This window comes from Cinclus cinclus, chromosome 10 (assembly GCF_963662255.1).
Source record: "Cinclus cinclus chromosome 10, bCinCin1.1, whole genome shotgun sequence".
In the NCBI taxonomy this organism is placed as follows: domain Eukaryota; kingdom Metazoa; phylum Chordata; class Aves; order Passeriformes; family Cinclidae; genus Cinclus; species Cinclus cinclus.
In genome coordinates, this window is record NC_085055.1 from 20337066 (window position 1) to 20364718 (window position 27653).

At 45.2% G+C, this 27653-nt stretch overlaps 2 protein-coding genes across 4 annotated transcripts; one reads left to right on the plus strand and one right to left on the minus strand.

Annotated features, from left to right (window-relative positions):
• Positions 1–2053: 2053 nt before the first annotated feature.
• On the minus strand, positions 2054–5590 carry ANAPC13 (anaphase promoting complex subunit 13). 2 transcript variants are annotated; one of them, XM_062499266.1, is made up of 3 exons: positions 5568–5590; positions 4612–4737; positions 2054–2501 (listed from the first exon to the last, which is right to left on the minus strand). In XM_062499266.1, exons 2-3 carry the CDS (start codon positions 4708–4710, stop codon positions 2376–2378), a joined length of 225 nt encoding a protein of 74 aa, XP_062355250.1. In that variant the 5' UTR covers positions 4711–4737; positions 5568–5590; the 3' UTR covers positions 2054–2375. The 2 variants fall into 2 exon arrangements, with proteins under 2 accessions (XP_062355250.1, XP_062355251.1); XM_062499267.1 differs by lacking the exon at positions 5568–5590 and adding an exon at positions 4843–4979.
• A 103-nt stretch (positions 5591–5693) lies between these two features.
• Positions 5694–27258, plus strand: CEP63 (centrosomal protein 63). Of its 2 annotated transcripts, XM_062498962.1 has the most exons (16): positions 6128–6142; positions 7316–7500; positions 8352–8486; positions 10044–10224; positions 11424–11519; positions 13697–13819; positions 14676–14789; positions 17145–17378; positions 17546–17691; positions 18402–18536; positions 19315–19429; positions 21288–21485; positions 21902–21988; positions 23488–23687; positions 24223–24520; positions 26689–27258. In XM_062498962.1, the coding sequence occupies exons 3-16, from the start codon at positions 8443–8445 to the stop codon at positions 26845–26847; spliced, it is 2130 nt and encodes a 709-aa protein (XP_062354946.1). In that variant the 5' UTR covers positions 6128–6142; positions 7316–7500; positions 8352–8442; the 3' UTR covers positions 26848–27258. The 2 variants fall into 2 exon arrangements, with proteins under 2 accessions (XP_062354945.1, XP_062354946.1); XM_062498961.1 differs by lacking the exon at positions 7316–7500 and having other exon boundaries at positions 5694–6142.
• The last annotated feature ends 395 nt before the right edge of the window (positions 27259–27653 follow it).

Sequence of the window (27653 nt, forward strand, 5' to 3'; positions counted from 1 at the left end):
TTTTTCTGCCAGTAACAGTAGGTGTGGTAAAAGGAGGAAGTTACCAGCCAAGAAAGGAAGATCAGTCAAATGAAACTTCTTCTTAAGAAGGTGGGGCACCTTCTATTCTAGCAGGTTTCCTTACTTTAAATATATTTTGCCTTGCGGGATGACTAATCAAAGACACAAGTGGGTTGGTATAACCCTGTGAGCAGCAATTTGACTACAGTGTTGAAACTAAGGAAATTATTGCTTATTTGTCTTTTGCAAAGAATGTCAGGAAGATTGTAGGTGTCACTGCAAGCCTGATAAGCATCTGGGTGGGGCCGGCACTTGGTTTCACCGGGCCTTGCTTTTGGAGAGTTCATGATGATCCCTAATATCTCCCATGTCCTTCCATCTCTCCTGAGTGCTAAGGCCCAAATCCTGTAACCACCTCGGGCAGGAGACAGGTGCACAGCACTGTGTTGTGATAAAGGGCAAGTACCACTTCAAGGTGTCTGGCTCTCCACTGGGCTCCCAAGCAACTGCTGTCTTGGATAAAACTCATTCAACTGGCTTTCCCACATTTTCTCACAGGCCTGCTGGAACCTCACAAATTCAGCTCTGATTCAACTAAGGAAGACTTTTCTTTCCTTGCTAGATGGGAGGAAGGAGATCGCCGAGGAAAGACAACTGTCAGGGGCAGGAAGGGAAGTCTGAAATTGGAGCTGGAAGGTATAGTGGCAAAATTGGGAAAACGAGGGTGGTGGGGAGTTTGTAAAAGGATGAGAAGGGGAGGGAGCAGGGATGGCTGCTGGACAGAAGTTGGGTGGTAGTTTTGCCTGGTGCATTCTTAGCAAATTCTTCTAACATAGGCCAGGGAAAGGGAATGTGGGGTGGATTAGAAATACCTCATTAAGCTCAGGCTCTGCTTTCTTTCCCCTGGTGATGATGCAATGAGGAGCTGAACTATTACAACTCCCAGTGGCATAGCTGGTTCTTTGGTCCATGCTGTACTTACTAAGCTTTTTGACTTTGCTAATTCTCAGGTTAATCCTTAATTCTTCCTGGTGTCTGCAGCTCCTTTTCGTTCAGACAAGTGTGTGCTGCTCCTCTGATGCAGGCATGGATCACACTTGAGGCACAACATGTGCCTAGCATGATTCTTTCACAAGCACCTTGAGCTCTTCAGCATCAAGCAGTTCAGCAATCTGAGTCTTAGTGAACACGTGCCATGCTGTGATCCCATTTGATAATCACACAGGCAAAAGTTGGGACTTGTAATTTTGAAGACTATAAACACTGAGAAAAGACACCAAATAGCATCTGTGGATCTGGAAGCTCCAGGACAGTGCTTTTTCTGCTGCACTGGTAAAATAATATATTTAAACATTGTTTTCCTTCCAGCTTCTTTCTCACCTCTACCAGTAATCCTAAATTCTGTCAAAATATTTTCTCTTAGCAAGAAGTTCTGCCAATGGGGAGACAGAATTGATCCAACAGTGAAACATGAAGAACAGAAGGCTTTTACCTGTTGCAAAAGACATCTGAGAATCAGAGATAAAATAAGGTAAATCAAGAGGGCCTTGCCTTTCATCTCAATACAAAAAGAGGCAACAGTTTGTTGCCTGAAGCTAAGCCCTACTCTTTTCTTTTTCCCATCACTTTTTTTGGGTTTTCATTTCCCATCTGAGGCTGCTCATCTGAGTAGCTCTCACTTCGAGGCCCTACATTGGGACTGGCAGGTTTTTTCTTGGAACTCTCAACCATCCCTTGGAAGACCATGATTTTGAGTAACCACCATTTCAGCATAAATTAGACTGTCTGTTCACTGTACACATTGACAAACATTCCCAGGATATCAGCACTGGAAATGCTGTCCAGCACCACCGTAAGATCCTGAGAGGAGGAATCCAAGTGCTTACAGGTTACTCCGTGCTCTGGATTCTGCTGACCAACCTTTCACATCCTGCTTCAGCCACACACTTGTCAAGGATGGCAACAACTCACAGCTATTTGGGTTTTGTACACTGAACTCTAGACAGTAATCCCACTGTGAGCTTTGAAATCAGTTGCAATTTGAGACAGTAAAAACTTTTTAATCACATGTAGAAAACATTTAAGATCAGAATTGGCATCAACTTAAGAATAGTTTAACAGAAAACATGAAATAATCTTATAAGCATGAAACATTTTGCATGAAACAACTTGGCTCTGAGATGTCAGAGCCTCTGCTATTTCACATTCAAGAAGGAAGCATTTTAAACTCTTCATTGTGAGCAAAACCACTGTTGGAATCTGAAAGTTTCCAAAATGTTGTTTCCTCCTTAGGGCAGCTGATGACAGCAATGGTCAGCCGAAAAATATTTTTATGTTGCATTCATGGATCCACTGTAGGAAGCCCCACTGATTCACTAATTTCCCGTGGGTGGAACATTTTCATGGAGGTACTGGAGAGCCAAATCTGTCCACTTCATTTCTTGCTCTTTCACAGACTCAGTGGTGCCACCGTTGTCTTGCTCTGGTTCAGGGAGCTCATTCTGAGAACAAAACACAGGTACAATGCATTCCACATGTAATACACTTACTTCAAGCAGCAGGTTGTTATAATTTGTATGCACAGATACAAAAATCCACAAATGAGACCAGAGGGTGCATCTGAACAATAAATATCATACATACTGATCCACTTAAAAATATTGCTGAGCCCCATCATGAACAGTATTATTTTCATTCGAATATGGTGCTTAATCTGAAAGGTAAATTGTTTTCCAGGACCCTGGGGCCTTGCTATACACTCAGACTGCACACGCAGTGAGGGAGAATATACAGCAAATGCAAAGTAAGTAAATAACAGTACAATGCATTTATTCCACTGTTTGTTTGCAATGTGCCGCTTCTGCTGTTGCCAAGAATACAAATACTGCAGACATCTGGTTCTGTAAAATGTTACTTTCCTGTGGCAGGTGAGAAGTCCTTCCTGTCTGTGTCCTGAACTCAGGTGTAGCTGTGCTGGATCAACAGCAGAAGCCAGAACCCCCTGCCAGGTGTGCCACAGAGCTGCTCACAGCACAGTAAGGGGAAGGAAAGTTTAACTGAGATTTCATTTTCCTTCCTTCTGTTATTTATTCTCTGTCTTGCTGTATTGTTGTAATCACACCGAGTGTGTGCTATTCTGCCAGATACCATTTGGGCAGGAATTCTGACTTCTAGACCTCTAGAAATCCCAGCATGAGCTAAATAAAATATTCCTGTTTTGAAAACAGTGAATTATTTGAACCCATTTGAGTTCCCAGAAATGTCTCGAGTGAGCACAGGAGCAGATTCTCAGGACAGGCTCAAATACCACTTTCACAGCTGTTCTGGTTGCTCCTCTGCAATGTCCCTGAGTAAGTCCCCTGTGAATTGATGCTGGTTTTTCTATGTGATCAGAGTCAATCCCATCTCTAGGGATCTTTATATCCAGGCCTTTCTTTCTGTTGTTAATTGGTGAGGCTTCCTTCTTTGAGGCTGTCATCTGTATGTGACTGTAAGCCATCACAAGATGGCTCCAAGGGAAGAAACAGTAGTGTTTGGACACAGGGTGAAGGCAACTGTCAATAAAGAGCCTGTTTATGATACTCATCTTGCCTAATAGAGGTTATCCCAAGCAAAGGAGGGTTTGGGCTCTTTAGCTGAGAATCACATTTCTGCAAGATGCTTCCCTCAAGCCCAGTTCTTGGCAGGAAAATGTGTGCTGTACATATGAATTTTGAGTTGTGCAGCTGCTCCTCACCCTCTCTGAAAAGCCAGTGGTGGCAGGACTAAAGCTTGAGCCATGTCACACATTTGGAAGTATCTTTGTCTTGGAAGAAACCAGCACCCCACAATCCCTGTGGCTGCTTTATCTGTGGTAGCAGGGGTAAAGCTCATGTACCAGAGAGAAAAAGGGAAGGGAAAATCCTCAGCTACTTCTAACTTCCCTGGAAGTTTCAAAATAGCTAAGGAAAGGTGTCAGTGTGGGACATCTGAAGCTTCAGCTGTGGGATCAGCAGCAGCTTTTCCCTGCTGCCCCTCTCTGGCCTTGCAGCTGTACCCTACATGAAAGGAGAGGTGTCATGCCTTGGACACAGCACCACAGCAAGAGTTCTGCTGCACCTGCCAGTCCTTCACTGCCATCCTGGAACTGTCAAAAGCAACACTGTATCTGGAAAAGACTGCTTTGAAAACATATGAAAACTTCTCAGCTTTTTTAATGGGATTGTAGAAGTGGAAATAAAGTGTAACCAAGATTGGAACTGTCAATGTGAGACTGATCCTCTGCTCTCCAAACCGACTGGGAAAGTACCTCAAACACCAGTAACAAGAAAGGGAAGCAGAGAAAAAGGATGATGATTCTACTTCTCCCTGATGCCAAACCCAGGACAGTGCAATGGAAAGGGCACTTTGGTTCTGAGAAGATTCAACACCTGGTCAGGGGACAAGGGACAGAAACACCCATGTCCTCATGCACACAGGAATGACTGGCACACAGGGCAAGGAAGGAGTGAGATCCAGGAGCCGTTTGTACAAATTAGCCGCACCATGAGCAACACTCTGTGCCTGTTCTCGGAAGGGGCTGTGCTGAACACAGCAGCCTTAACTCAGATTGATAAGTAGCAATTCACCTACCAGAGGGATGGCCACGTCCTCGTAGGGCAATTTATCTTCCCTCCATGCATCATCGATCAGATCCAGGATCCTGCCATCCCTCTGCACCTCGCTGTCCATCGTCACAGTGGGTGAGAGCAGCTAAATCTGTGACACAAAGCAGATGCTGTTTTAACAACATCCCCAGCCAAGGGAGTCTGAGCTACAGGCTTACTCCAGTTTTGATGCAATCCGTATGAAGTTTAAACTTACAAGGAAAACCTTGATTTCCCTAATCCACTCAAAATGGGGTTATAACCACAAGAGAGCAACTTCATCTGGAAAGAACTTTATCAAACTGAATTGCAGACTGATATGCATCAAAGATGAATATATAAAATCAGTGGGTTATTATTAACGATATTTACATGTGTTTATATCCATCGACTGACTTTTAGAAGTCTAATTTGAGTGAGTTTGAGCACCTAGAGCTGCCCAGAACTCTTTGCTGCCTGCTGGCTTACAGTGCCTCACCCACTCCTTCACATGTCTGTCAGAGTCACAGTGACTTCAAGGTACCCAGAATTCTGCCCGAACCTGAATTCCAGGAAACTGGTGTAACAGAAGCAAAAGGAGACCTATCTTTCAGCCCCAGCTACTATAATTACTCCGGGGTGTTTCACTGTACTCTGCACTCCAGTGGTCACCTCAGGCCCTCGGCCCGGTGTGACCGTGCGGGGCAGCAGGCAGCGCGATCCTGGGGGGATGACAGAACTGACACTCATTCAAAACCAAGTCAAGCCTGGCACTCGCCTGGCACTGCCGAGCCGCGATGCGGGCAGCGACGGGCACGGGCCTGAGCGCACCCCAGCCCTGGCGCGATGCGGTCCCTGCCTGTGGCGGCCAACAGGGCTCCGTGACCGGCCCCTGTCCCCGCAGTGTCCCCCGTGTCCCTCCGTGTCCCTCCGTGTCCCCCCGTGTCCCCCTGTCCGCCCTACCCTGCCCATCTCCGGGGTCGGCGTTGCGCAGGCGCTGTCCCAGCGCATGCGCAGTGCTGCCGCCGCGGGGCCGCGCCGTACCCGCCGCCAGGCTGGGGAAGGCGGAAAGGAGGAGAGAAAGGAAGGAAGGAAACAAGGAAACAAGGGAGCAGGGCGGGTCGGACGGCCAGCCTGAGCCGGAGTGTCGGGCAGCCCGGAGCGGAGCTCGGCCCCAGGCTCAGGGCTGCTCCCCGGGGCGCGGTGCTGGGTAAATAAACACTGTGAGGGCTCGGCCTTAGAGCGGGGAGATCCGGCTGGGACGAGCTACAGCACGGCGGGAGCGTAGGGAGGGAGTGCCTGCCGAGGGCAGCTCCGGTGGCCGGAGCGGGGAACGCTGCCCCGGAACTCTGGCCCCGGCCACCTCATAGACTTGAGGGCAGGTTGATTGGACATCAGGAGGAATTCCTTCACAGAAGGGATGATCAGATATTGGAAGGGGCGGCGGTGCTGAGGTCCCCATCCCTGCATGTGTTCAAGGAGAGACGACGCGGCGCTCAGCGCTCTGGGCTGGGTGGCAAAGTGACGATCATTCACAGGTTGGACTTGATGGTCTCAGAGGACTTTTTCAACCCCAGTGATTCTGGGATTCTTGCCCTGGCAAAGGCTGGTTCGCTCCGGGCTCCTGTCGCAGGTGTCATTCCTGCCGCTGGCAAGGAGCGCACCTGTGGTATTGCTTTTTGGGAGGTTATTGCTGCTTTTGGCTTCATTGTAAGCATGTTTCCAGCAATTCTCTAAGATTGTATCTTTCCGTGTTCTTTAATACAAAGTAATCCCAGGCCTTTCTCATGGGCACTATTCTTAAATCCTTCTGTGTATTGTAAAGTTCTCTCCACTTGACTCTACCACAGCTCTGCATTGAGCTGGGATGTTAAGCCTTGTTTATTTTTAAATGTGTTGCCTTGTTTTGGGCTTTTTTTTTTTCTTTCCCACATACTTCAATTTTATTCACTTTCAGAAGTGACCAGCCAGTTCTTCTTGCTTCAGCTGTAGTTAATGTAGGAGATTGCTTCTTCTTGTGGGTCTTTACTCAGGTGCCTATAACTTGCACATTGCAACTTGCAAGCATGAGAGGCCAGCATTTAATACTAAGTCACCAAACCTTATGTAGCATAAAACTGGCTAGAGGTGTCTCATCTTAAGGCTTTTCCCCAAAATCTGGGTGTGCTAGCAAAGTAAGCAAAGCTGGCAGGCTGTGAGGGTGGTAAGACAGAGGCACAGAGAAACTGTATCTGTCCCTCCATGAAAGTGTCCAAGGCCAGGTTGGACAGGGCTTGGGATAGTGAAAGGTTCCCCTGCCTATGGCAGGGGTTTGACATGACATGGCTTTAAGATCCCTTCCAGCCCAAACTGTTCTGGAATTCTATGCTGTCTGTCTCCTCGTCTCTGCCCACTGAAAATTGATTCTGTGTAGGTGTGATTAGAAAGAAAGAGGAGAGCTGCTGCTGTCTAATGTCTGCTGTTGCCACCTGGAGAACTCCGGAATGCTGTCAGCAGCTCAGGGGATCTGCTCATCTGCTCTTCTCAGCACTGTGCCCTCAGCAGAACCACAAAGTTGTTCTGCATACTGATGGAGTTTTGTTAAGAGCAGGCAGGACCAAAGACAGACAAAACAGTGTCAGAATAGGGATGCGATTTTTTTTTTTCCTGTGCTTGTGGTTTAAAACTCAGCTCTCAAGGACAGGTTTTAATCCCTGAATTGTGTTTTAAAGTGCTGTAGGAGCATGATAAAAGATTCCTGGGGAAGGAGAGCAAAGCTGAGCCTGCATTTGTGGAAGTCTCCCTTGCTGTGACCTGCTCCCCTTTTGCTGATTGCTTAATAATGCCATATTAAGGAAAGATGGAAAGATGCCATTGAGGAAAGATGTTGGAAGGATCCATCTTCAGTACTTGGAAAGTGTGTAAATTTTGGAAACATAAGTTTATGCTAATAGCTCTGGACGTGTTTAACCCTTTTTGTGTTAGCTGCAGTTTCATGAAGGAGACATTGGAATAAATTTTGGGTTCCTGGCTGTGGTTTCATGGCAACTTTTTATTTCCCAGTTTTGGCATTAATGTAAACCCTTCTTGCTTTCACCAAGTTGTAAAATTTCCTTGGGTATGCACATGTTTGTGACTTAAAAGGTGTACTTTTTAACAAGCAATGTACTGCTACTCTAAAGCTGTTCAACTTATTTTCATAATTTAAGGCATAATTTAAAAGGAATTTTTAAGGCATTTGTGTTTTCTTAAAATTCCCACAACTGTATGAACAACCAGTGTGTTCAGAATGTGGTGGTAAACTGCATGGTCTCTTAACGCAGTCTTGTAATGGAGGCCTGGAAGATTTAATTTATGGATGAATTCTTACTGCTACTTGCTTGTGTTTTCTATCTGAAGTGACAAAATTCCCTGTCAGAGGTGGATCTCAGGCTGGTCCCTTTGAAGCCCAGATGTTCCTGTTGCTCCACAGTCTGGTGCTGTCAGGAGATCTACCAGGACCTCTGTGTTGAGTGCACACAAGTGCAGAGTTGTTCAAGTGCAGATTCTCATTGCTCCTCTCTGAATTTATTAGATCACATGATTATATCATTGCAATTTTGTAGTGCTGGATGGCTGCATTGGGTATATTTTTCTGGTAGAAAAATCTATTTTCTTCTGTTTGGGTTGTAAGTTCATGAAGGTGCCATTGTTTTCCTCACCTGCAATTGCATGCTTCTTGTATGTTTTTTAACTTCTTTGCTTTGTGGACTTCTGCTTGTCCTGCAGTTGGATGGAGAAGCAGCCTGGTTTGTGCATTGCCATGGGTGACCACTGCTTTCCTGTACTTCCCTAGTACTGAAGGCACCAGGATTCAGTGATGGAGGCTTTGCTGGAAGGAATGCAAAGAAATGGGCAGGGGAGGTATGTATGCAACTGTACACAGCAGTCATTTCAAATGATTTAAGTATTAACCTTGCCTCTTACTCAGAATAAATCCTCTGGTATCAGTGTGCAGTGGCCTTCAGCTGCTGCAGAAACAAAGTCACTGGGGGAGCTGGCTCTGCACTGATCCCTGCTTATAGTCTTAATTGTCAGAAATTGAGTTCTACGTCTTCCTGAAAACCTCGGCCTTTTTTTTTCAGTTGTTGTTGTAAACTCTTTTTACTGTCCAACATCAGGAGCAGTAAATAGAGTTGCGAATAAATATTTATTTTGTAACAGCCTTGCAAGGTTAATGAGATGTGACTTTGTTATCTGATTTCACTGAAAACATCTGATTATTTCCTGCTTGTGTTGAAACTGCAGAGTCCCACACAGCTCTGAGGAATCCTTAATGCTCTGTCTGAGGTGAGAGTCTCTAGACTTTTCAATCCCCGAGAGAGACTGTAGTGACAATAACAGAACAAAGTGTTTTATGTGTGAAACAACCGTGAAGCAAAAGTCACTGATGCCATTTTCCTAGTCATCCTTGAGAATGTGACACAAATTTATTTGATACTGTATCTTCTTCATAGAGCTGGTTGCAGAAATCAAGTTTAAAATTTGCTACATATTAGCAGATGCTGTGAAGGAAATGTTCCTGCTCTGCATAATAGCTGCTAATTTTTGGTTAACTCACAGGACAGGGTGAACTTCAACTGTGACTGATTTTGGCTCCTTTAAGAAGTATTTCTTTTCCTATAGAAAAAGTGCCAAGTAGTGAAGTGTGCATATGCCCTGGGGGAACAGAGAGATTTCTATCCCTTAACCTATTGATTTCCATTTCTTTTCAGTTCTTCCCTTTGACAGGCAAATTAAAGGGGTAGAGATCATTATGGAGTTCGACACCCTCTAGGGCTGTGTCTGGCAAACCTTAATATTGTCCCTGTCTTGGCAGCTGGGAAGTTTTAGAGGAGTTACTTGAATTGGCTTCAATAATTACTGCACAAAATTAGAAATCTGGGCATCGCTAGGGAGCTTGTGCTCCCCGATGGATTGCGAGGGTTTGATTCTTCATTATCATGTTGTCATCCAACCCCCTCTGCTTCAGGGTTTGTCTGCATTTGTGATAAACTTCTGTTTTCAGGAGCTCATAGCTTGGCTGTAAGATTCCTCTGGTGACTGAAACCTGCTATAAAATGCCACTGCCTGGAGAGCAGTTAAGGCAATACAAAATATGAATTAAACACGCTTTGGTTTACTTACGTAATGCCTAGTACCCAAGGCAAAAAGCTGAATGCCTAAGTGTGAAGTGATGTGGTTTTGTGGGCATGGATGGTTATTGGGTAGAAGGTTGGACTTGATCCTGGAGGTCTTTTGTGACCTTAGTGATTCTGTGATTCTATTTCTGTGTGAGCTGATTTGAAGAGAGTTCAAAGCACTGCGTGTGCAGAGTTGGTGCTTTGGTGCCATCAGTGTGTTCTGCTGCCTTTGTTGATGTGGGACGTGGGATATGTTGGGTGGGACCTGCTTTGTAACTCCAGGCTCTCTCCCCTCTAGTGGTGGATTCTTGACCTCCTGTGAGGCTGAGCTGCAGGAGCTGATGAAGCAGATTGACATTATGGTGGCTCACAAGAAATCCGAATGGGAAGGGCAGACACAGGCTTTGGAAGCTTGTCTGAGTGCCCGGGAGCAGGAACTTTCCTCTACTAAGGCAGCTCTGCAGGAAAAACAAAAGGAGGTACCTTTGTTTTACATTATTTTTTGGCTGGAGTCGGGAAATCAGGAATAGAATTTTTAAAGGACCTGTTGAAATAAGGTGTCTGGTTCATAATTCAATCCGAGTCAAGTGATCCGCTCCCCTAGGGTTGGTGGAAGTCCACATATTGAACTGTTAAAGAGTTATTAGAGAGTACCCAGAGACACTGGTTCTGGCTACAGCAGTAATGGACAGCCCAACAACCTGCAGTCATTGGTAGAAAAAAACCATTTCCTACTATGTAAACTGCACCAAGAAAACCATTTCCTACTATGAGCTACACCAAGATATTGCTGAGAAACTCTCCATGGGCTGTTTGACAGAGCTCTGGTTTTGTGGTCTTTAAATGAAAGCCTGAGGGAAGTGCAAAAAAAAAAAAATCTGTATTGGTAGCAAATTATTAGTAAGTGAAGTTTTTGTGCAGGATGTGGACCGTAAGATGCAGCTGAGCCACAGGATTTTCATTTGCAAGAATGATGATTTTTATCAGGTTATATATAGGTTATTGTTGTTATTATCAATTATGTTTTGTCAAGACACTTAAAATATTTCTTACCACCAAAAGCATACATGGATTTCAAACTGAACTGTAAAGTATGTTTGAAGTCACTGCTGGAGTATATTCATGCTTTTGGTTTAGTCATATGAATTTTCTGTGGATTTTCTTTTAGTTTTCATTTGTTGGCTTGTGACCACTCAGGTTGTGGATGGGAAAAAGATGGGAGGGGGGAAAAAAAGGGTGAAAAATGAATCACAGGAGCAGCTGAAGCAGTGATAGGGAAGTCTTTTCTGTCCACTTCAAAACCCCATTTCTTTCTTTCTCCTCACTATTAGGAATCTCCTTTGTTTGAGCATAATTAGATAATGACATGGCCAGCTTTTCTCTTGGTAGATAGCTTGGAATCACAATGCATATTTGTGAAGAATTTGATGAAAATACTGGATAGAAATACGCTTTTGGCACAAACCAAATAATGTCAACTTTGTCCCCAACAGTGAAATCCAGAAACTGGCTCAAAACAGGAGGCCACAACAGAAACATTTGTGGCCCCAGCCTAGCAAAGATTTAGGCACAGCCTCCATCTATTTCATAATGAGCGACCCCACTGAAATGCCCATGTATCTACTGGCAATAAAGTCTACTTCTGTTGTATTTATTTGTTTTTTATCCCTTTGTTCAGGTTGGCATGTTGCGTCGCCAGGTTGAAGATGTGGAAAAATCCAAGCAGGACATGGTTAGAGAGTATGAACAACAGCTGAAAAAATTCCAGGAGGAGGTGAGTTGCAAAAGGAGAAGTTTGATTTTTAGTTCCCAGCTGATGATGGGTCAATTACTTTGTGTCACTGTTTTTGTTTCAATGCTGTGGTTTTATAACTCCCACTTTTTTAGTGTTTGTGTGCTTACCGAAAAGAGCATTGAGCTCTTTTTGATAAGATAGATAAAGTGACGTTTTTATGTCTCACTTGGCCTGGTTTTTTTGTGATTTGGAGGAACTTGGTGACAGACAAGGAACTGTTGGAGTAGAAATGTTTTCATATGTTGGACATCTGCAGAAGCTTGCTGCAAGAATGTCCTGTGTTCGCCAATCTCAGTCACCACAGTGCTGGTTCTGGAGCTGCCACGGGTACAGGCAGCAGCAGTTTGCTCTTTCAGCATTTCTGAAATTCCAAAAGGGTGGAGATGTAACTGGCCTGGCCTGTGCAAGATTAGGAAATAAAAGTGGTATGTGGTCTCTCATCTTTTTGCCACTGTTAACACTGATGACTTTAGTAGGGATTTTGTACTCTCAAGGAATATTAGTATTAATACCTGTCATGAAAACCAAGTGTACATAGAAAATGCTGTTTGACAATAATATCTGAGGTTTCATCTCAAAGCCTCTTGCTCAGTGCAAGGTGATACCTCTCCTGCAGGTGGTATGACAGCATTGCAGGTTTATGCCTGAACTGTTTGCCTGTCTCCACTTCCCAGTAGCAGGGAGTGAACTGTCATGAGCAGCTCATAGAGCACTAACCTGTTTTCTTTGAAGGGCTGGGCCTGGTTCCTGCTCACTGTAAGCCATAAGTGAAATTAATTTGGTGGTCTGTGTTCTGATGACAGAAGGCATCTTTTCTCATTTAAAAACACCTCAGTATTCCATATGAATAACAGTCTTCTTTTGCTGGGTGTTCTCACTGGAATTGTGGATAAGCTGCAAAGCAAAGCTGAGGCATTGGCAAATGCATTGGCAAATCAGCCTAAATTGCTAAGGCTGAAATACAGCCTATGTGTTGTGGCCTGAATTGCAGTTTGTGGGTATTCTACCTACGCAGTATTAATACTGATGACATTGAGCTCCTGTATTCCTCAGCCTTCTGTTCTTTGTACTGTTTGGGGAACTTTTTTCTGTCCCTGTTTGCCACCATTTCCAGTGCAGTTACAGGTACAGTGTCTAACTTACTGAGACTGTTGAAAGAATAAATCTCTTATCTCCTGATGTTTGGCAAAAGGTGTTGGTGTTAACTCTTAAGCCTGAACATCTGTCTGTTCCCACTGAACACGCTGAAGTACTGAATGCATTGGGTCTTGAATCAGATATTTTTTCTTCTTATGGTCCTTCTGTTCATCCATGGGCTTAGCTTTTCCATCAGTAAAAGGGCAGTGATGGCTTCTCAAATTCATGTGGCTAATAGGAAACCTTATATTTAATAGTTGAGTAGGGGGAGCTCATGATATGAAAAGTTCTCTGCAAGTTGCAAGTGATTATTTGCACGGAGGGTCATTTAAATGTCAAGAGTTTTTTTCCTCATTCCTGCTTCTGATACAACTTCAGCATCCTAGCAGCAGGCGTAGGAGTGATATTTTCTGTTGGCATTCTCAACTCATTGTGAAATACACAGTGTATCTAAGCAGAAAATGACAGATGAAGTAGTGTTGTTATTATGGGTAATGGCAATTCTCAAACCTTCTTTCTCCCACTAAGCAGGAGAGTACCAGTTCCCACCTGAGCTGCACAAGTGTATTTTGATCAGACAACAAGAATTACCTGTGTGAGGTGTGGTGGGTGTGTGCTCCTGTGGGTGAGCAGATCAGCCACAGACACTGCTGGCTCTTCCTGGGACTGGGAACCATCTAGAGAAGGGGATGCAGTGCTCTTGCTGCATTGACAGCTGCATGTAAACCTCCATCTTATCAATATTTCATTCATGCTTTAATCATGGTAAAACAGAGCTTTAATTAAAGCTGCTAATGTCATGACTTCAGTGGCATCTTGCTATTCTCATACAACTCCTGTTTTGCAGTGCTGTTGGTATAAAAGACTCATTATCCAAATGAAAGCCTTCACTTGGGAGCTGTGTGGCCTTGATGAGGGCATTGTTTGTGTGAACTGCTTTGTGTTTCTTCTTTCAAAGGGCTGTGTAATTCTTGCCTTGGGGCCTTGAGCAAAGCTCTCTCTTTCACTGTATCCTGCAGTTGTCCCGGCTGAGGAGGAGCTACGAGAAGCTGCAGAAGAAAAAAACAAGAAGCAGAGGAGAAGCTAACAAGGGACAAGAGGAGGACAAGTTTGAACTGAGCCGACTGACCAGGAAGCTGGAGGTAAAGTGGTGAAAAAGCAAGTGCTGACCAGCTTGTACGTATTAACTGACTTAGTGGGCTTCACTGGTGACTGAACAGTCCAGTAGGAAGTGGATTATGATTCCTGCTTTAAGGAACACTGCCCATCCACTCTCCAGGTGCAGCTCTTCTCAATTGTGTGTGCAATAAAAGCTGTTTCATGCTGGGGCCTCTGACTGCACAGCATAAACTTAAATGCTGTTCTTGTCCTTAGACTAAATAATGGGAAGAAGATGCTGGAAGAGTAACTAATTATGTGAACGGAATGAGTTCCAGTGTGGGGAGGTTGTATTCTCACTTCTCTGAGGAGGAGGGAGCTACATGTCAAACTTCTTCTCAACCCTGTCTCATCTTCTAATCTTTCTGCTCTGCTGAGCTCAACCCCACTCAGTTTCCTCCTCCTGAAAGATGTGGTAACAACACACATCTGACTGATGCAGTGCCCAATTTCTGGAACAGAGATTAGCAGTCAAATTCTGTATTTAATTCTTGTCGTCTTGGTGATTTCAATAGCAGCATGTTTTGGAAGCTAAAGCCAGTCTGAATTGTTAAACCCCTGACAGCAAACCCATGAACCCAGCCATGAATGTGTTGGCACTTAACATTTGTGAGCAGCTTTACCTCGGGAGATTTGTGAGCAGCTTTACCTCGGGAGGGGAAGGAATGCAGCGAGCACCGGGTGTGAGGGCTCTGCACTGCTGAGCTTCTGCATCAGGTGACTGTTTAATGGTTTCCCTGCTGGGGGAAAGATGTGAGGATACGGTGGGGAGAGAAGGCAAACGTGGATGTGAGCTGGAGGGGGATGTACTGCTCCAAGCCACCCCTGCTGTCCTTGCAGGAGTTCCGTCAAAAATCACTTGACTGGGAGAAGCAGCGCCTGCAGTACCAGCAGCAGGTGGCATCGCTGGAGGCGCAGCGCAAGGCCCTGGCAGAGCACTCCGAGCTCGTGCAGGTACAAGTAACGTGTGCTCAAAGTTTCTGCTTTGTTTATGGGAGGGAGGGAGGGAGGGAGAGACTGATGAAATCTCTCAGGCTCCCATCCAGTTCAGATTGCCATTGAAGTGACTTTTAACGTTCTGGCGGAATAAGGTTTGCTTGTATGAGTGCTGTATGGAAAAAAGATCTGGAGTCTGTCATCAGAGATTAGATAAACCTTGTGCAGCTCTCCCTGCCATCCCTCTGGTTAGCAGAGAAGGCAGTAGGATTCAAGTTTCCCTGGGAGGCAGAGATCACAGCATATAACACTTTAAAATATGTTACATCATGTTGTCTAGTTGAAAGCTGTGTACCTGCCAGCAGCTAAATATGTACCTTCTGGGTCCATCTCAGGGGGTACTGTTGGAAAACAGTCTTCTACAGCAGAGACTTCCATAAAATACTGAAGCAACAGCAGTTTTCAGCCCCCCATCCCTTTTTTAGGTCTCTCAAAGGCAAAAAGTAGTGGGGCTGCTGTTCTGCAAAGCTGACGGCTCTAAATTAGTGGTGCTGCAGCAGAGTGAGATGAATTGACCTAGAGCACAGCTGTGAAGTCACACAGACACAATCACAGCAGACACTGATAAGAAGCTCTTGCTGGGGACTTTGCACTTAATGGGCTCCTGAGTTGCTCTTGAGTGGAAGCTCCTGCGAGGAGGGAGACTGTGATGACAGGATTGAAGGGGCCCCTCTGACAGGGGCTTTGTGAGAGGCTGACACCAGGAGATCTACAAATGCAGAGAGAGTCCTTGAGCAGAAGATCTTGCTGCTCTGCTGTCTGTGTGTCGTTGATAGCTCAATTGTTTGGGAACAGATGTGTCCTTGGAGCTCAGGCTGGAACACTGGGGCACAGAGGAACTTGTCTTACTGTGCAATAGAAAACCAGGAGGTTGGGGAAGTTTTCCTGAAGCAGCGTAGGTGCCTGAGTGCACAGGTACTATGAACAGACTGCCTGAATCCTCAATTTCTTTAAAAAGCCCAGCATGGAAGTGCTAAATTTTTTGCCTTGGATGTTTCTGTACATTTTATGTACTTAGTTTTCTTTCTAGTACAAGGTCAAGCTGAGATCCATGACCGTGGAATACTTCCTCTCTCTCTCCTTTCATCTCTTCCAGAGCAGCTTAGGGAAGCCTGGAATTCTTCCCCAGTATAGACCACTTCTGGAACACCTGCAGCCTTTAAAGTCAGCCTTTCCTAAAAACCTGGAATTCTCTGCTGGTCTGGGTGTTGTGTGGCTGAAAATAAAAGACAGCTTAAATTTTTTTCTTAATGCAGAAATAAATATTCAGGCAGTCTGATACTCTGGCTTCTTGGGTGAAGAAAGGCTGTGCTTTGAACTCTCAGCCCTCTTGATTACCTTTTCTGTCATGACTGTTTAAATAATAATAAAAGACTGTAATCAAACTTATACTATAGCCTTGCAAATGAGCCGTTCTTACAGTTTGTGTAAATCAAGGCATGTGGTGATTCTGAAGCTGGCAGGCATTGCTACTCTTTGAAACTGGGAGTTTAGGACTGTTCAAATATTTTGTTTCAGCCTTTAAAAATTGAAAGATTGTATACAAAAAGGGACTATATGAAGTGGATGTTTCTAGAAGTTTTTGTGGAAGCTGGCTTGTTAAATTTCACCAGCTAGCTGTGTGGGAAGAAATGCTATGAAATAAAGTATTGTGCCTATAAATTATAGAGCAGGTATTGTCTGCTACTCATACATTCTTTGTAACTTTTTTGTCTGCTGTTAAAACACTGAAAAATTCAAAGTGAGCATTCCCCCAAGCTGCTGGAACCAGGTATTTACTGCAGAGAGCAAAGCAAATTGGCTGTTACATCTGGTTTATTTTGGGGCTGTTTAGTAGTTGTAGTTCTGTAATTGTGCACCCAGAGCTGCTTTCTGTCCTGGTGTGGAATTAACAGTTGGGTAATCTCTGTCCTGTTTGGTTTACAAAGTTTCTTACCTGCAGCCATTAGACCTGGTATAGCCTTGGGCTCATGAGCAAAAAATAGCAGGAGGCTTTGTTCTTAGACAAATCATACTGGGGCAGCTGGAGTGAGTTGAGATCCTAATTTTCCAGATTCTCTTTGAATTGCTTTTGGAATCAAAGGGCCCCTTCTTTTTTCATTTTGTTTTTTACCTACTCTGTTTGCCTTTGGAAATTTTATTCATCATGTAACCCTGGAACAATACTCTCCCTAATTCTCTGGAAGGTGTTGTTGCTTACTCTGAGAATGTGGCTCATTACACCAAGAAATCAGCAGCTGTGTTGAATTTAGCTTTGGTACAACTTCTGTGGTTTTGCAATTTAGCTTTAATGCAGATGATTGCTGTTGGCAGACCCAGCTGGCCAGTCGGAAGCAGATCCTGGACTCGGTGGAGCTGGCGAGCCGCTCGGAAATCCAGCACTTGACCAGCAGGCTGGAGAAGGCCAATGACACCATCTGTGCCAACGAGCTGGAGGTGGAGAGGCTCAGCATGAGGGTGGATGACCTGAGCGAGGACAATCGCAAGATTCTGGAGGATCAGCAGAGAGTTCAAGAAGAATTAAGGCAGTCCAAGAGAATGTTAGAGGTCAGTAGTGGAATTCTTAGGAGATGGGGTCTAAATCAGTGCTGGTGAGAAGAGGTGGGAAGGCTTTTCATCCTGGAGTTTGTCTCTTTCTGATCAGTCTCTCATCACATTGCAACAAACTGGTTTGGTCCATTTTGCAGCAGTCATTCCTTCTGTCTCCTGTGCAGGTGCTGCAGGGTGAGAAGATGGAACTGAGAGCCACCTTGCAGTCTCAAGAAGATTTCATTGGCAGCTCCAAGCTGCACCAGGAACAGTTACAGAAAGAGCTGGCCAGGATGACTGAAACTCTTCACACAAAAGAATTTCTCATCAGGTAGCATCTGTGCCTTGCTGGTACTTTGGCTCTTCAGTCCAGATCTGTGTTCCAGGTTCTCTCACTGAGGACAGTAGCAGCAATTTCATGCAGCTGGATCTGTATTGGTTGTATTTAACACAGTGCACTGCCGTTTCTCACAAGTGCTGTGCTGCCTTATAGCATTTTTCAATTTGCTTTGCTTTTAAAATTAGCAGATAATCAGTGAAGAGCATGGAAGGAATCCACTTTCCTCAGCTGGGTTTCTGGAGGCAGTGCAGGGCTTTTGAGGGTGTTTCTCCCAGGCATTTTCAGCCAAGTGGCCTTTGAGGGTTTGATAACGTGCTTATTAACCTAGATGAAAGTTCTCACTAGCTGGGGCTTGGTGAGGTTAACTACATCTGTGACAAAATCATCTTGGTCTTCCCCTTCTGGCCTGGCAATGTGTAGAGGCTGTTGAGTCCTAGTGGCTGTGTCAGAAGGTTTGGGTGTTGGTCACCTACTAGTCTCTGTCAGGGAGACCAACATCAAAATAAAATGGAGCAGCCTTAACTGAAGCAGGGGCTGTCATGCAGCTGCTGTGTTTGCTTACTCACACTGCACACAACGGTCACCTGCTTTTAGGTGCTGTGTATTTTTCAGAGAATTCCAAGAAAACAGTAATTATGTTCCCTGTACCAGTGAACTCATGATGTGTCTGTGCTGAGATTCAAGCTGCTGTTTCTGTGCAGGGCCTTGGAGGAGCGCTTGCAAGGGAAGCTGTTGTCCTCTGCAGGGCTGGAGCTGGAGCAGGTGCTGCTGCAGCTGGATGTTGCCCAGAAGAAGGAACAGCACTTGCAGTCAGAGGTGACTCGTCTTGAGAACAGGTAGCCCACTACTTGCTCCCTCTGGAAGTGCAATTAGTCTTGGATAATAATTCAACACCTAAATGTGTTCATCAAGTTAGCCAATGATTTTTGTAGGCTTGTTTTAAATGTCAATGGGCTAAAGAAATCAAGTGCTATTCATTCTGCAGTGTAATAGTGACTGCTTTGGTGGTTGGTTGGCTGCCTTTTGCTGCCCACAGTGGCAGTTCAGTGTTCCAGCTTGCTTAGGCTGGGCACCTTCACTTATAGTAGACCAAGGAGTCTTTGTTAGGCAGCAGGTAAGAACCAGATCCAGACCTTCCTGTGAAATGAGTATTATAAACAAATCTCTCTAGAGAGATTGTGGATTCCCTATCTCTAGAGATGTTAGAGACCAGGCTGGAAGGGGGTTGAGCAACCTGGTCTAGTTTAAGGTGTCCCTGCCCATGGCAGGGGGTGGAACGAATTGAGCTTTAGTGTTCCTCCCTGCCCAAAGCATTTTTTGATTCTGTGATTCCTCTCAAGGCTTTTGGTTTTCAGACTTGTGTTTACATAGAAATTTTGTAATCTTAGTTTGTAAATAAACAAGCAAGAAGCAGGCGTTATCTGTTACATGAGCTTCCCGATCTCTTGTGAAATGATTTTGGAAAACAAACCCAAAGGATTGGTAAGGAACTTGTAGGCTGAGTCCAGTTTCTGTTGTAATGGACATAAAGGGCTGCTGGGAAGATGAAAGTTTCTCTGACCATTTCCTCCTCCTTGGGTTATTCTAATCTATACTTTTGCATTTGGCACCCAGCCTGGTGTCTTCAAATGCCAGGTGTGTGCAGCTGAGTGAGGAGCTGGGTGAGAATATCAAAGAGCTACAGTCCCTGGAAGAAGACCAGACTGAGTCAAGGGCAGAGATTAAAAAGGTAACGTGGCTGTGTTCCCGGGGAGTGGGGTGGCACTGGTGGAGTGAGCTGATCCCTGTGTGCCACGTGCCTCAGCAGTGGGGCCAAGGCAGGGCTGCTGTGCAGGCAGGGACCTGCTGGAGGTAAGGGGCACACCTGGCACACAAGAGGAAGGGTTGAGAGGACACCTGTTTGCAGGTGTCTGAACCTGGCTTTGTGAGCATCTCCTGGGCCTCCCCCAGTGCTTTGGTACATTGTAGAGGTACTTGAATGACTGCTGGAGGGGCAAATACATGAAGAAATTAAGGTCTGGAATCCTGAGATGAAGCCTAATACAGGCTCCCAACAGGATGAAGAGCAGAGAAGGAGTGAGTTTGCTCCAATATGTCCTGTCACACTTGAGGCAGGACTTCAAATGTGTCCTGGTCCCTGTGTGCATAAGGGAGGGTGTTTCAGGCTTGATAGCTGGACATGAGGGAGGGGCTGGGAGGAGTGGAGCAGCTCACCTGCCACAAGGGGCTCACCTCAGAGCTCTGAGCACCCAAGAAGAGCAAGCCCTCCACTATCTTGGCTCTTCATAATGGTCTGCATCAGCTCACGTGAGAGCTTTCTCTGGAGCCTGGTAGAGTGGAAGCCTCGTTGAACCTGAGTGAAAAACCTCACTTGTGTGGAAATCTTTCATCCTTTATTTTGAACATACAGAGGTGCAGATCTTGCCAGAAATGTGTGCTTGGTTACACATCTAAACAGCCACACAGTAAATGAATCTCCCATAGGCTGCTGGGGAGGAGGGAGAGATTTATGAAGGCTGTTTCTGTTTTATATACTTGGGAGGCATTGAGGTGACATGGAGATAAATCACTGTGTGTACAGTATTTACATGAGTAGGCAGAGATCATCTGGTTCAATTTTCTAAAATGCTTGTAATTCTCAGAAAAATCCTTGGTGTTTGGGTGGTTAATATTTCTGACTAATGGAATGGAGTCCTGGGGAAGGAATTATGCTGCTGTTGTTGTGTTGTGCCACTGAATAAATACACAGTGTGCCTACTGTATATTGTATCTGGTGCAGGTCTGCCACCTCAAGAAGCATTGAATAAACCAATATAAGGTATGGACCAAAAGGATGGAGTGGTTTTTATACAAGCAACAACTGAATGGAATAGGACTTAGCAAACTGGAAAAGAGATAAATGAGATTGAATGGACTAAAAATAAAATCATGCCTGTCATGTGGAAAGTAAATAGGGAATGATTGTTCTCTCATAATGCAGGGACTAGTGATCATCACACAGAGTAATGAAAACAAAGAGATGTATTTTTACCCTGTGCATAGCTGGCTGGTGGATGATTGCCATGGGAAGCCTTAGTTGCTACAAGCTAACATTGATTCAACTCTAATATCAATTCAAAAGACTTAGGGCAAATTAATTCCTGGAAGAAAAATCCAGCTTGAGCTATTTAAAGTTACCATCTTTAAATGGTATCTTCAAATACCTCAGGAAGGCAGAGTGGCAGATTGCAGGATTATATTTTCCAAGAGTTACTGTGGTTTCCCAGTCATGGTGAATCTGGCTCTCTGGTTTTGGCTACAGAGGTTGAATGATGAGCTGAAGAGGCTGCTGGTTTGATAAATTGTGGGTCTTCTCAAGTACTTCATGTCATGAAACTTCTTTCCAGTTGGCAGTGTGTGCTGTGGGAAAGGATTGGGATGAGGTGGCTTTCAATCAGGAAGGACAAGCATGTGCAAAGGGTTGTTACATAGAGCTTTTTTGTTTTCCAGGACTGAGATTTCACATTACCACATGCAGTACTTCTGCTTTTTTTTTGATGAAACATATTTTAAAAGCCAGTGGGTGGTGTGTTCATGTCTTCCTCCAGCTGAAAGACCAGCTCTCTCAGGCTGAAGAAATGCACAGCAGTGAGCTAGAAGGGATGAGAAGGGAGATCTCCAGGCTGACACAGGAGCTGCAGCAGCAGGACATCACCATTGCCTCCACGAGTGGCTCCACCTCAGACCTGGAGCAGCAGCTCAGAGCAGAGATTGAAAGAGCAGAGAGGAAAGCAGTGGAGCACAGGGTAAAAAAGGCACAAGACTCTTATGCTACCTGTTTAAGGGATCTGAGGGCTTGGAACACCGTCCTGGTTTTTAGCTACAGTAGTAGTTTCCTTCTCTCTTTAGCCTCTGTACAAAAACTGAGACCTTCTGAAGGAATCTTCTAATGATGGTATTCACTGAATCTGTATTGCTGCTTCTTTTCAAACCTATAGTCCCACAGAATTCTTTGGTGTCACTCATGCTAACTAGGCCAGTGTGGATGACATCTTTGAAAACTGTGCATGGTTATTTTTGTAGGCTTCTCTGTAGGGTCCTAGTACAGCTAGCAGCCCAAATCTTGCTGAGTACTTGAGTCTGAGGATGGAAAATGCTTGGAGGGTGATGTGGGCATCCACTGTGTTCATTTTCTGAGCTTGTTGTTTTCCTGTCTCCTCAGGTAATTCTGGTCCAGCTGGAAACCTTGAGGCTGGAAAACCGTCATCTCTCAGAGATTCTGGAAAAAATGGAGTGTGGTAAGCTGAAGGTATGCATTGAGAACCAGGAGCTGGGAAGGAGCTAGCCTTGTGTTCCCACCTGGGAATAGTCAGTCTTTGCCCAGGCCTCTCAAAATGGGGGATAGAGCTCAGTGAACTTAAAACCCAAGCAAAACAGGCAATTTGAGAGGAAATAAGGTGCAGAAATATCAAGCATTTGTTCAGAGAGTGGTGAAGAGAACTGCAGAAGCAGCCATCATTTCCATGTCTTCTCCATGGGCTTTGGCCCACATATGTTAATACATTTCATTACACTTCCATTTTAAGCCAGTTTACCTCAAACCTTTGATTCTCAACCTGTGTTGTCCTTTTGACCAGTCCTAGAGCTGCTACTGTTCTGGCCCTTGAAATACTTGGGGTGAGAGCATGTTGTCCCTGGTGAGGAGCCATTCAGCAGGGCTCTCCTTTGCCCTCCATGACTGGGATGCAGACTGGGAATATGGGCTGGATGTGTTGGAGCAGGGTTCTTGGAAAGGGCCCTGTGGTGGGCTCCTGCAGCTGAACAAAACCTCCAAAACTCTTGAGGCAGAGAGAAGATGAGCCTGCATGGAAGAGGTGCAGTCTTGGCACAGAAATAACGAGTTGACTCATTTTGTGAAGGAAGAAGTGGCTGGTTTGAAAGTTCTGTCTCAAGCAGAATGGCTGCTTCCCAGGGGGCAAGGGCTGGATTCAGACAGCTGACAGCCTCAGGAGAGTATGCCAGAGCTTTTATCCTGTTAGATCTGTGGGAAGCAAGTACTCAGCTCTTAGTATTAGTTTGGGGTGATTGTCAAATGTGCCACGTTCCTGGGAAAGTGCTGAACAGAAGCTTGTGGCTGGTGAGATGGATTAAAAACACAGCTTTCTGGAGGGCTGGTTTGAAACTGAAATAACCTAAGACCCATTACTTTCTGCTTGAAAAGTGCCTGGTGGCTTTTGCCTGTGTGAGTTCCCAAAAATATGGTAGCAGTGTGCAAAGCAGGAAATCTCCCTTAAAAAAAAGCCCCACAGCCTGAAGGCACAGGAACTGGATCTTGGCCTGGTGGTCCCAATGCACATTTGGAAAGGCCTTAGATACAGAGCTGATGAGAATGAAAAGCGACTGGCAAAAAGCGAGTGGGAATGTCACAGAAGTAGAAGCAGTGGAAATTATACCCACCTAGCCCAGTAAAAGCAAGATGATGGGGAGGAGCAAGTTGTTCAGAGTTTCAGAAAGGCCAGAGAAAGGTACTTCTGAACTATCCTATGTTCTAGCCATGTTCTCCTGCTTTAAAAGGAATCCAGTGGTGAGAGAGACTGACCTTCCCAGGCTGATCAGCACATCGAGTCTGGATGCAGGCCCAATAAGGCATATATATAATTAATTTTCTCCTAGGAAAGTCTTGAAGGTTTTGTCAGTCAAAATGAGATTAGGGGATGTGCCTTAAGGAATCTCTTGCTGGTCTTTGCTGTAAATATGACTGTGGTGTCTTGCAAACCAGAACTTCTGACTTCTGCTCTTCTTTGTTAGGGGGATGATGGCACCCTAAGAGCTCTCAGGGAGGACTATGCTGTTGAGCTCCACAAATTAATATCTGAGAACCAGCAGTTGCGGAAGGACCTCGCAGAGACCAAGGCAAAACTGGGGGTCACTGCACAGATGTGCCCACATGAGCCCAAGGGCACGGCTCAGCAGGGGCAAGGCAAAGAGCCCAGGGATGTACAGCGCAGGTGAGTGACCCCAGGGGTGCTGCTTCCTCAGGATGAAGGAGAGCAGAAGGTGTGGGGATGTGTGGGGTCATGGAATGTGTTAATGGCATGTGTTAATGGCATGCTGTCTCTCTTCAGTGCATTGGGTGTCTGGGAGAACACAGGCACTGTTTGGGAATCTGCCTTTATGCCTTAAGCAGTGCAGTAGCTTTGAGTCCCAGCTGGTTTGTGTTCTGCAAAGCCAGCAGAGTTTGTCTTTTGTCTGCCTTTGCCTCTCTCTGGAGCAGCAGTGTGTGCTGTTTTTGGTGACAGGATTAGATGTGGCCCAGCCACCTGTGCTCCTTTCACTTGCAGTGCTAGGATGTGCAGGCTGTGGTTTTTGGTACCTACAGTAGCAGAAGAGAGAGAGGATGGGGACTGAATATGTGTCTGGAAGTGCTATGGAAACAAGTTTGGATTGCCGGGGCTGTTAGTAACATCTATGTTAGTTGTTGCCTCTGTGTGAGTTTTTGCTGGAGTTTAGCTGTTAAGTTCTGTGCTCAAACCTGCCTTCTAGGGCAGCTCAGGAAGCACAGCATGAGCAGGATGAACATACAGGGAGGACACATCTCCAGCCTGACAGGACTGCTCAGCATCATCACCGGGACTCCCAGAGGTGTGGGGCTGCTGAAACAGGAACTGTGACCCCTGAGATGGGTGAGCCACCCTCCCAGAGCAGCAGCAAGAGCTGCAAGGAGTCATGTGCCTGGCTGGGAGCAGAGTCTGTGCTCCATGCAGTGGATGAAAACAAAGATTTTGCAGATGAAGCTTCTAAGCAGCCTGCTTCAAATCATCCCAGAGAATCTGTGTTTTCGGTAAGCAGTTGTATAGGAGCTAGTTGCTGCTGAAAAATGGAGCTGGGCTCTCATCTGGCAAAAGGAGACAGGTTTTTGAATGCATGACTTAACTGCATGTTGTATGTGATCCTGTAAGTAAATCAAATGTTAAGCAGGGAGGGAAAGCCACCACTGAATGGTTAAGACTTGGCCAGGGGGATCCATATGGTGGCTTTTCAGAACCTCTTGGGGAAGAGCTTTATGTTTCTGTGCTTACTAAGTTAATTCCAGGAGCTTATGGTCCTGTCCATGCTGGTGCTGTACCTCAGTGTGTACCAGGACCTGCTCCTGTCCCCTCAGAATTCTGCTTCAGCTTTTGGCTTGGGTCTGTAGTAGAGGCTCAGAGTGGATGTGGAGTGCTGAGTATGTTAGTATTTCACAGTCTCTGGGTGACTGGTTGCTGCGCATCTGTAAAGCACAGGGTGAATTTTACCCCTTTTCAAAGGGGCTGCAGCAGTCAGCACACTGAACTTAAAGCTGCTTATGCTTGCTGATGACAAAGCCTGAAATCCCTGCTTCACTGCACAAGGGGAGCCTGCTCTTTTTCCCAGTTGCTGATCATACTTTTTTTCACTGGGAGCAATGTTAGCACTTTCTCTGTCCTACTTCAGCTCAGTTGCTGAAGCACTTGACCAAGATAGAGAAAATTTGCACTGAATCACTTCTTCTTGTCATGTTTAGAGAGGGAAGAATGCTGTGTACTGGTCCTTGCTCCAGACATGTTGCCCCAGCAGTGTTCAGAGCAGTTTCTCCTCTGTTTGTGTGTTGGTAGCAGTAACGACTATTAAACCATTAGCTGGTTTTTTTTTTTTTCCTCTTCAGAGGAGAGGCTCTAAGGCTAACATACAGATAAATGGAAGCTTTTCAGGTTTGTAGATCTTGATGAAGTTCACTACCAAGAATAGGCCTTGATTTTTCGAGACTGAAGTAGCTGTGCACATACCCAGAAAACAGTGTTGGGAACTTAGGGAACTGCAATATTGTAAATGGAAATTCTTCAGGTTGCAAGATTGGGCCTAAAGTGTGAACAGTTCTACTTCAGGGTCTGAGAAGCTCTAGGGCTTGATGTTTAATAAAAGAGAAAGGGCTGCTTTTTATTCTGAGAGGTAGAAATAAGGTTTCTAAGGAAATGCAGATATTTATTCTGGTGTTGATTTGGTCTCCCTGTTCATGGTCAGGCTCCAGTGTCTTTAAATCAATTCCTTTACCCTAAGAGAGGAGAATTCTTATCAGTAGACAGTAGTGGGGTAGGAGAGATTTGCTTGTTGTCTGTAGCCTTTTCTGTTTCCCTTTGTTCCTGGCTTGTTGATAAGACCTGAAAACCACGAGACTCCAGGATTTGGAAATAACCTGTTATTTTCTCTTGCCAAGGCACTGAGACAACTTGTCTGTAATGGAAAGCAGCCCCTTAGTAACCTTAATATTTCACGTGCCAGCCCCTGTGCATGAGGCTTCTCTTCATCAACTTGTACATTAAGCCTGGTTTGCAGTGTTGTTTTTGTAAGTTAATAACTTGTGGGAAAGTGATGTGAGGAGCAGGAATAGTTCTTGACTGTAAAGGAAAGAATCTGGAGTAGTTTGTTGACCATTGCTGGCTGGACTGAAGTGCTGTTCTGTGAGCTGCAATGGGGGTTTGGCCTGTGCTTGCCTGTGGGATTGTACCAGGAGCCCATTACTTTGGGGAAGAAGAGGAAGTATATGAAAGAAAGCACAGATATTTCCAGTGTGGAATATCTGGTAGAATAATTACCAATCTGTCAGTGCTTTCCCTTCCCTTTGGACCCAAACTCTGAGGTGCTTCCACTTGCTGGGATTTTTATGGAGACAAGGAGCAGGATGTTGACCTTGAGTTGCACTAACACCCAGGGCAAACTCCTTGGCATTCTGTAGCTACCTTCTGTAGCCCTGATTTTTTAGCAGTGATGTTTTGGTAGTGTTGGCCTGGTGCAGCAGTCATTGCTGGCTGGAGGCTGTTGGGAGGGACATGACCTGTGAAACAGGTGTGAGACCTGAGTGCTTAGTTTGCCCACCAAGATGGAAACGAGCCCTCTAGGAGCACATTCAGTTCTGTGGTTTGCAGATCAGTAGTGTTTCTGGCCAAAACTTGGAATGAAGGAATGCCTGATAACCCCTTTGTTTCCCTTTAGTGCCCCTTGCCTACAGCTTCTGTCGGATCCATTGCTGCACGATACCTGGAAGATGAAGAAGTGAGATCCCAGCACATCCTGGAGTGCCTAAATGCTCACATTGAGGAGCTGAAGAAAGAGAGTGCAAAGATAGTGAGACGATTTGAGCACCAGGAATAATGTTTCTTGTGGAATTGCAATGCTGGTTTCCTTATGTGGTTTTGAACTGTGACTGGGAAGGTGTCTGTATCCAGTTGGGATTGGAGCTTCAGTGAGAGGCCATGTGTCCCACTTGGAGCTGAATCAGCAGGATGGGAGTTGAGGAAAAGGAGCTCCTGTCTACATGCTTGCTCTGATGTGGGGTGTTACACCACAAACATTTTAGTCAGCCTGCCGTAGGTCAGAGACCTGCATCAGAGCTGTGTGCTCACTCACAAAGATTATGGTGTTTTTTAAAAGCAAACCATTTGCTAGTTTTTATGTGAAGTATTTAAAGTATATTTTATACATGTAAAAGCATTGAAATAAATCAGAATGTCAAACACCTGTCTTCTTGTTCATGCAAATACACAAGGTGAGTCTTGTGGGTTAAATTCCCTACTCATCAGGAGCTTGCATCAACACCTTCTCCATTAGAGCTTAGCTATGTTCTTCAAGGAACAAGGAATAAAATTCCTCTTTCCTTTAGGCTATCTGCATTTTTTCCAGTTAATTTTTCCCTTAGTGGAATTTCTTAATATTTCCTGGTTCTTGCAGCTTGTGCCCTTTACAATTCGGTGTCTTTAACTTGCTGTACAAGGTGGTTGAAGTACTGCAGAATAGCTGAGAAATGAATGGCTGAATTCTGGGTGTAGTCATGGCTCCTGGAAAAGAGAAATGGGAATGAGAAATGACACTGGATGGGAGGAGAACCCACAAGCAGGTGAGGTTCATCCACATGTCATTGCAGCTGCCATGTGAGCTGGTGCCAGCCTGGGTTGAATCTG

Excerpts from the sequence above, each read along its gene's own strand:
- ANAPC13 (XM_062499266.1), bottom strand. The coding sequence starts at position 4,710 with ATGGACAGCGAGGTGCAGAGGGATGGCAGGATCCTGGATCTGATCGAT. Across the intron at positions 2,502-4,611 it reads AGGACGTGGCCATCCCTCTG|AATGAGCTCCCTGAACCAGA; the intron begins GTAGGTGAATTG and ends TTTTGTTCTCAG.
- CEP63 (XM_062498961.1), top strand. The coding sequence starts at position 8,443 with ATGGAGGCTTTGCTGGAAGGAATGCAAAGAAATGGGCAGGGGAG. Across the intron at positions 18,537-19,314 it reads GTGACTCGTCTTGAGAACAG|CCTGGTGTCTTCAAATGCCA; the intron begins GTAGCCCACTAC and ends TTTGGCACCCAG. Across the intron at positions 23,688-24,222 it reads CCCAGGGATGTACAGCGCAG|GGCAGCTCAGGAAGCACAGC; the intron begins GTGAGTGACCCC and ends CCTGCCTTCTAG.